Source organism: Pundamilia nyererei, unplaced genomic scaffold (genome assembly GCF_000239375.1).
Source record: "Pundamilia nyererei isolate P.nyererei 1_Seehausen unplaced genomic scaffold, PunNye1.0 scaffold00264, whole genome shotgun sequence".
NCBI classification, from domain to species: domain Eukaryota; kingdom Metazoa; phylum Chordata; class Actinopteri; order Cichliformes; family Cichlidae; genus Pundamilia; species Pundamilia nyererei.
The window spans coordinates 501,304-510,683 of NW_005187665.1; the positions used below are offsets into that span (position 1 = coordinate 501,304).

The following is a 9,380-nucleotide window of genomic DNA, read 5'->3' on the forward strand; positions in this document are numbered from 1 at the left end:
TTAAATTCAAATAGGCAGGTAAGTAACTAGTGTAGGCTACTAGTTATAAGACTGATATACTGCATATACATGAACATTTTATAAAGAAATAAGACACAGGTCACAGTAATGATGGTCGACCAGATAAACAAAAAAAGCAGGAAAAATGCACAAACACATAGTCATCACTCCTTCTAATATAGTGCTTTTCTACTATGGTTGAGCACTAAAAGCATTTTATACAACAGGTCGGTTCACCAGACACTTTCCACCTGACCATCTGAGATTTGCCTGAGAATAATTTGTGTATATTGAAGCTTTTATATCTCATTTGAATTGATTTTAAAGAACATTATGTGTACTGTATATGTAAAACTGCTTTACATAATATTTCTACAGGCCTCCAAATCTGCTACCAGAGATCAAACAAGTATTTCAGGGACCTTAAGCATCCACCAATCTGTGTCAACTGCTCAATTCAGATTCATAGAACTAAGTAAATTTTCTGGATAATGGAATTTCAAAATGGCCACAAAACTGATGCATGAAAAAAATAATGACAGACATTAAAATTTCGCATAATTCCTATTAAGAAGTGCATCTTTCCATGTGACTGTCACATAAGAGTTTCCTTTTTTAATTATTAGAATTTAAATTTGATGAATTGAGTTTGAATGACCCACAAAGACACACAAAGCTGGGTGCGTTCATTGCCTCTTGCACGTGTATTGTGTTTGATTGCACTATATTGTGCTGATGTTAATGTTTTCATGCTCACTGCTCTCATGACCACAGGCAACCATTTCACAGCAGGCTAATAAAAAGACAATTGCTTTAATGCATTTTGGGAGGCTGTGTGAAGGTTTCAACAGTGCGATTAACAGTGAGGAAATATTTATGGGTCTTTTGAAAGCAGCTCTGAGGTCACAGCTGATTTGTTGACTATGTCACAGTAATTTCCTTGTCAAAAACGACACGTTGATGGCGCGCTTTCTCCTGTCATGTACACAAAAAACTAGAAAGTTTGTAAGAACCAATTATAGACTCCTAAGTCAGCAGTGGCATAGTGTATAATTCAGTGAGTGTTTCTTTTTCTTTGGCCTTATTAAAAGCAAATAGTGGATTTTAGCAATTAACGGTGATCAAGCGGGGCAGGAATTGCAGTTTTGAAACCAACATTTTCCATCTTCTCCGTCATTTTTACATCTTCTCTGCCACTGCTTCTCCAAAAATCTTTGCTTAGCTCTTTCAGCCTGTTTGTTCCATGTGACTTATTCTGGACTAAACCTTCTTGCAGACATTACATCACATAAGGTCCATTAATTTAAGTTAAAGTTACAAGTGGGATATTTAGAATCTGGTTAGACTTAGCATTTTTAATGAATTAAATGTATGCACACCACTGAGAGCAGTCTTCACATATAATATACTGCATGTAAACCCTATAAACAGTAGTACACACGAAGCCCTGACTGTCATACCTGACTAAAGATGTTTTTTTCCCAAATCAGCTGTGCATTTCCACAATTTTTACATACAGCACATCCTGAAGCAAGAAAGGAAGTACCCCCACGATGTAGTACACCCACATGGCCATTATCCAGTGTCTTTAAAACATTTAAAGTAGAGTAACGCCATACTGTGCATCAGATATAACTCTCAGTCCAAGTCTTTGTTTGCAGCTGAAGTTCTGCGTGCTCCCAAAGAGTTAAATCTGCAGGCCTTTTCCTGTGCGTGTTCCAGTTTTCAAGCGGCATCAGAACTTGTTCAAAGGCATCAAACAGTAAAAGACAGCAAGAGGGGAAGCTGTCTTATTTCTTATAAATGATTGACGCTCCCAGCTGGCAAACAACCAGAGACTCATCCTTTTTATCTTCACTTCCACTGTCTTGAATTGAATTCAGAGCATTTTGTGTGTTATTGATGTAAATAATCTTTATCCGCAGGTAAAGCTGTTGAGATAAAGTTGTTTTGCTAAAAAAAAAAAAAAGGCAGTTCATATTATATGCACATCCATGTTTTGTTTTGTTTTTTCCAATTTTTATTATCTTTCTGACAGTCCCAGCTAAGCAATCTTTCAAACATTCTCCCTCTGGTCCTCTTTGTTTCAGCGCTCTCTCTCTCTCATTCTTCTATCTTTGCCTCATATCACACTTTTCTCCTCTCTTCTTCCCTTTTTGTGGATGTGCGTGAGTGCACTTGTGAAAGCTCGTTAGGCAATTTGTTTGTCTACTGTCTCAGATTGTGTGCAGGATGCTCAAAGTGTGTAAATGTTGTTTTTCTTCTTCCCTCCAGGACTTTGACAGAGCTTCTGAAGCAACCCGGGGAGGGCGGAGCAGTGGATGGTACTGGTGTTCATCATCCTATAGGCACAAACGGCATCTCTGCCAGAGCGCTGCGCTCCAACAACGGCAAGTTTTGTTTTTTGGCATGTATGAGTTACCATACAAGCAAACTGAGCTGACAGAACATGGCTGATAACATGATAACATGGCGCTACCGAACTCTTAGCTCTAGCTAAAATTTTCACCAATTCAATTTTTAACTATTTAGCTGCAATTTCTAGATTTACTTTGTTTTAAAGATTTGTACACACTTTAAGTTACTATTGATTTAGTGTTACGATATCATTACCAGATGAAGACCCCAAAGAATTAACTACTAAAACTACTAAAAAAAACCTACTAAACACAAAAACTACTAAAAGTTTTTTTCACTTACAATAGTGGATGCAAATAATAAATATGGCCATAGTATTAAATAATAAGATGAGAATTTCTGTAATTGCTAAAGTCTGGAAGCTAAGATAAAAATTCTGGCTTCAGACTTCAGTTTTTGCTAAATTTGGCTCTGCACAGTGGTGATTCTAGGGTTTGTTGGGCCCGGGGCAAAAATCCTTCCCACCGTCATCACTACTTTGTTATAAATTATCTGACACCAGAAACAATAAAAGTTGATAGGCAACACATTGTAATAGAAATGGCAGAGACCTTAGTTTTTTTGGTAATGATAACTAAACCACACTGACTGGTTATGAAGTGTTAATACTGTTTGCCAGCAAGTGTAGCTAGCTAGCTACAGTAACAAGTGGATTGCTGATATCGTGTCTCTGACTCCTGGATGAGCATGCTCAGTTAGGTCATACTCCAGCTAGCAGACCTGAACACACTTCCTGCTCGGCTAGCTAACTTAACTAATGCTAAATGCCAGAATAATTTACATGAAATAATGTGATTCTAGTGGAAGTTGCATTATTACATCCTGTCTTTCTCCCATAGTTAAGACTAGACTCGCAGCATTTAGGTATTTAGCATTAATTTAATCATTATTATCTGCTCCACTCACTATTTGGGCTAAGTTAGGCTAGGCTAGGTTGCTTTATTTGTACTGTAGGTAGATTTTTTTCTACAGCAAGTAAGGTTATTTCATCTTCACATGCACATTTTAAAACAAACACAGACAATGAACAAAAGATAAACATGATGTAACATACTGAAGAAATAAATAGCAAATAATAACAGAGAACCCACACAGCATCATGCGAGATAGCAAAACTGTGATTTCTTTTCTCCTCTTTTACCTTTTTCTACTTTTTCTCTCTCCCTGAAGTATAACTCTTTCATCATTGTCATTCGGTTTGTTTAAACTGAACTATGCTTGCCACTTGCAAACAGAGTGAGTGGAGTCAGGCAAAGTCCCCTTAGTGAGGTCAGGTCTCTTCTACTGTCATTGTAAACTTTGCACATTGCCTTTGCTGAAGTTTGAAGTTTGTCAGCCCTCAGGGTCTCCCGTATTGACCTGGGGCCCCAAGTTGTTTGCCTGGTGGCAAGCAGTGCTTCTGGCTCTGCATAATGTCAAAAAGACCAGAAATCTTCAGGGAAGCTTAGTCCTTCTCTGACTGCTGTTCAACAGCAAGGGTCAGCCAATCAGGTAACAGAAACTGTTTCAGCCAGTGGATAAACTAAATGTGGATTATTCTGAACCATGAACAGTGCAAAGCTGCTAACTACAACCAATACAGAGGTGGAAATGAGCATAGTATGTTTGCACTTCTTTTTCAATTATGCAATCGTGTGCACAAAATAATAAAAACTTTATGGAGGACTTGTGTTGTGTCCAGATCCATACAGTATATCTAGATCGATCAGATTTTTTATTCAAATGTTATCCTTTTTTTAGCTAATCATTGTTATTCAAGTATATTGCCTGACAAGTTCCCTCTAAATTACAAGTATGTCCAGGGGATTCAGAAACAAGGGGCTGGATCAACTGGAAGGATTTGAACAAAGTTTAACACTGGCTGTGGCACTCATCATCCTCAAACACACAACAAGCTCAGGAGTTCATCATTTAAGCACAAAGTTCATGGAAGCATAATATACAGATACGCACACACGTTTACATTTCTGTGCTGCTCTTAATTTCAAACTAGTGAACAAGAAAAGACACTTTACTCTTATACTCGCACTCTCAGCTGGTGCGTCTTCATCACACACATAAACACATACATGTCTTTCATGGGCGGGGACGTGCAGGGACAGACAGGTCATATTTAATTAAGATTTAATTAGCTGTTCCAGCTCCAGACCCACAGAGGGAAAACTGTGTGACCCATCTGTCTGCCTTCTTCTCTAGACACTTGGATCACACACACACACACACACACACACACACACACACACACACACACACACACACACACACACACACACACACACACACACACACACGGTATACACACACACACACGGTATACATGCTTAATATAACCCTCTGCTTCTTCAGTGGGTTGAGACCTAAATTAGTGGACATATTTCCTGAGGGCTCATTTGTGACAAGACTGATGGCGTGTTTAAAGGACAAAGGTCCCTGTTGGCTCACAGTTCTGCTCTCACTGTCGAACACAAAGAGAAAAAGTTGCCTTTTTGTCCAGTTGTATTTATATCCAGGTTGGCTCTCTATCATGTAGTTTTGCACCAGAGGCAGATGTGAAGCCATATGATGATCATAAACACAACTCACTAATGATGGCTGCTTCATTGGATGTAAAAGCATCTATAGGATGTCCCAGATGTTCCTCTCTGCTCTAGTTCCCATCAATTATTTGCATTTCAGAGTAAAAGTCTGTTTGTTTCTCTCACAAACCATAGAGGCAATATTCATCCACACAGCTACAAAGGGGAATTAGTGGGACTTCTCCCTTTACTTTCATCTTCCCACCACTGATGTAAACAAGTTTTAGCCATCTTTTTCACCACATACTGTGCTTATCAACTCTCAGCTTTATTCTGTCATCATCGTCTCCTTCTGTAACTGTACTCTAACACAACGAGAGACAAGCAAATGAACAAACACAAATACAGGGAAGCACTGGATCACCTTGACAACACCTACTGGTTTTGTAGACTCTAATATTTATATTTTAATCTAAATGAGATGCAAATTTAAAAAAGTGGACATCATGCTGTCTTAAACCAGTGATCAAGACTATAAAGGCATCAAGACAGCATCTACTAAGATCATAAATCCTGTAAGCAGTAGGCAGTAGGACTTCACTCTACAGTGGGATTTCTTTTAGTAACAAGACAATTTGCCCCTTTTTGCTATTTTTAAAACAATCCAGGTTCATAAGGTACTTCTGTACTGATATCAATCTTCTTTTATGTAACCTGTGAGATAAATACAACCATACAACCAACTAAATGACCTAAAGAAACAGTGCAGGTGTGAGCATAAACCAACTTTAAACCACACGACAGAAGGGATGTCAAACATCTACACAGGCATTTTGACATTAGCCCGCTCATATTAGCCACACTCTTTTAATATTTCACGTGTGCAACATCACGCACAGCACCACATGTTTTAGCAGCATTTAAAACATCATTTGATTATCAAGGAATAACAAATACACATACAATATGTACAGCACCAGTGTTTAACTTCGCGTATTGCACTGGTCTCGGTTTTAACTGTTTTCTGAGTGTTTTTGCTAACTGGTAACAAAGCGCACACTTTCAAATCAACCCAGAGTGGTTGACTCTTAAGGGAGTGAGAAATCATGTAGGAAAAAGGACAAACCAGTGAATCAGAGTTTAAATTAGACAGCAAGCTAACAAGGGGAAGGGAAAGAGAGGTGTGAAATAAGCACAGACGGAGACGTGGTGTATATCATCTAGAATGGGGTACAATAAAATAAAGCCTTCCTGATCCTGCTGGGTCAGCTGTCACATAATCACCTCTTAATTAAACACTTTTAATCCTCCCGGCCACTTAGACAGGGACAGCGACAAAGACAGAGAGAGAGGAGGGGGCATGAAGGAGACAGAGAGAAACTGGGACCGAATGCTTTACAGAGGTGTGAAAATCCATAAGAAATTACTGGAAGTTTGAGTAAAGGAGCTTTCATGTATAATAAAGCTATTTTGTTTCATGGTTTGAATTTTGTGGAACATTAATAGAGCTTTTCATTCCAATATTATTCAATCTGCTCCTTTTCACTGTTATAAAGAGTCAAACTCACCAATCACTACTCACCCAAACAGAGTTTATTTGTAATCAATCTAATCAAATTCATTAGAATGTCATCTGTATCCAGCCATTGAAACATTTTAGCAATGACAGCAGTCTGTAATGTTGATTCATTGAGTGGGTCTATCACTTTGCACCAGAGTGAAATAACTTGACAGCTATTTTGTCCCCTGTGGGCTCCACTATAACCTTTTTTGTGACCTTTGCTGTAGTGCGTTTACTATACTCACATATCAACTTGCACAACTAACAAAATCCTGTGTCAACATTTATGTCTGCATGGAACTGCAGATTTTGAACTTTGACAGAAATTTAAACTTGACACAATAAATAAACTACTGTGAAAAAAGTCTCGAATCACCCCAAATTCTTTATATTTTGCTTCCAAGGAATCGGACTTTCTTGTGATTTCTCCAGGCTCTCTGAACTTCTTTTGCAGGCTCTCGTCACGATCCTGGGCCATTTGACCCAACGTTTTGAGTTTTAATATATTTTGATGTTTATGGTTTATGTTTAGGCTCATTAGGTTCTCTAAGTTCATTTCTATTATGCTTAGGTTGCTGTTATTTTTCATTCATTTTTCAGTCACTGTGTTTAAGTCTCCCTTGCCCTTCGTGTGTTGTCATGTCTGCCTCTCATTATGTTTCCTGTTTTATTTTGAAGAGGTCTGCTGTCCCATGTTCATTGTGTCTAGTTTCGCTTCCCCTGTTATGTAATTATGTTCATTTCAGTCTGCTGTTTCCCCATGTGTTTCCACTTTCCCTTATCACCTCCTGTGTGTATTTAGTCTGTGTGTTTTCATTCATTCCTTGTCAGGTCATCTGTTGTTTCACACCATGTTTCCAGGTCTCATGTATTCATGTCCAGGTTTGTTCACATTTACGTTCACGTTCACTTTCATGTCAGGGTTCTTCATGTTGTATTTTAGTTCACCCAGTTTAGGTTAATATTTAGTTTTGCATGAGTGTGCGTTGCCCTTTGTTTGTACCTTTTTATCAGCCTTATTAAACGGCTCGGCTTCTGTGAATTCGAGGTACGTTCCACGTTCCGCGTCTGCGTTTAGGTCCATTGTTCACACTCCACACAGTCCGCTTCCACACACTGTGACAGTTTTCTTTGGACACTGGTTACGTTTTCAATAATGAGAAATTATTTTTGTTTTTTATTGTTAAACCAGTCAACACTGACCTACGAATCATACAGTTATAAAAAAGACACTTAAATCAAGACATGAACCAACATCATATCTACATATAACAGACAACTTAGAAAAAACTATTTAAAAATGTTTCTTTACACGCTTTGTTTAATAGCAGCTTATTACAATAATTTGTAATTAGAATAATGTAAAATAATACAACGTGCCCCCATTTCTTTCACTCTTGACATGGTTTGCAGCGTGTCTTAAACAAATTGAGGAAAAGGAAAAAATCCTCCAAAGACTTGACGCTGATCCGGAGAGATGCATCTGGACCTCAACTGGATCCATCTGCTGTTCGGTGAAGCTTCAGCACTGATGTATTGTGGCTGTACTTTCAGAGTGCACCTGAATACAATGCTAATGCAGCTAAATCATGTTTTCTCCTCTACGCTTCCTCATTTTCAATACAGTATAGTTTTAATACCATATAAGTCATGAAGTAAGACATAAAAGTGTCAAGATGTAAAGTGAAAGGCTGCTATATTTGAAAGGAAAGAGGAAGGGGAGGGGGAGAGGAGTATCACGGTCTGTTTTCAATGATTGAATGAGTGAAAGTGCAGAGCAAAGAGTTCCTGTGGGGTTACCAATGACAGCTGATATTGCGGAGGGAAAAGAACAAGAAACTGCTGTCACGTCTTTAATTTATTATAGCAACACTGTGCTATAAAAAAAAACACAGTATTGTAACATGTATTATAGCATTCAGCAATAAAAAGTCAGGATTATGGTGCAGTATAGAAGCTTAGTTTGCCAGTAATAGACCACAGTTGTTCTGCATCAACGCTTCAGTTTTCAATAAGACTGCATCTCAGAAAGAGTTCTTCACATTAATGTTAATAAAACTATCTGAAAACTGCAGCGATGTGCTATAAATAACAATGGGTACTTAATAGTAATGGTCCACTGTTAATGTCTAAAGAGTCTCCTCTCTACAGTTTCAGTAATGAATAAAATATAACAAAGTCTACGCCCTGTCTCAAAGCATCATCGTAGGCGTTTAATGGTAATATCCTGAGCTGCCTCCCAAACCAAATGAGACTAAACATGTGAAACTGATTTAAATTAGAAAAAAAAACGGTTGACGTGAAAATTTCTTGAAACCCCTCTTTGGATTTGGTTTCTCTTCTTTTCTACCTTTTTGCTTTTTCTCCAACATAATCCCAGTGAAGCACCTACAGCACGTAACTCCACTTAAAATCGCCTGAACTTTCAAATATCATTGAAGTCACCTTGCTACAGTTAAAAAAAACATGCTTGGATTGTGATATCTCACAAAACAATCTCAGGGTCTGATATAATCAGAGCGTATGGGGGGCTCAGAAGCGACTGTTATCATGATTTACAATGCAAGTGGAGCAAAGGGAGTTTGTTTACCAAACCCATTTAATATTAACGTACTGAACACAAAACAGAGCTGTGCAGGTTCATGAAAATAAGGTTTACAACATTTAGACATGCTCTGCAAGCTGCTTGCACAGATCACACCAATTACAGTCAGCAGAAGTGAAACTTAGATCTTAATAATCTTAATCTGAATGTTACCGGCCTTTTCAATTGATATTATTTTTCCAGTAATATGTAGCATCTCTTTCCACTCCTGCAAGCAACACAGTCACCTGTTGTGTGTGTGTGTGTGTGTGTGTGTGTGTGTGTGTGTGTGTGTGTGTGT

At 38.2% G+C, this 9,380-nt stretch overlaps 1 protein-coding gene across 1 annotated transcript in view; it reads left to right on the forward strand.

Moving 5' to 3' along the window:
* The window catches only part of LOC102210102 (protein shisa-9), a 117,146-nt gene that overhangs the window by 46,376 nt on the left and 61,390 nt on the right, over window positions 1-9,380 (forward strand). Inside the window, exon 3 of the mRNA XM_005750162.1 lies at window positions 2,275-2,390. Within this exon, the coding sequence (XP_005750219.1) occupies window positions 2,275-2,390 (116 nt within the window). The remainder of the gene's footprint in view (window positions 1-2,274; window positions 2,391-9,380) is intronic.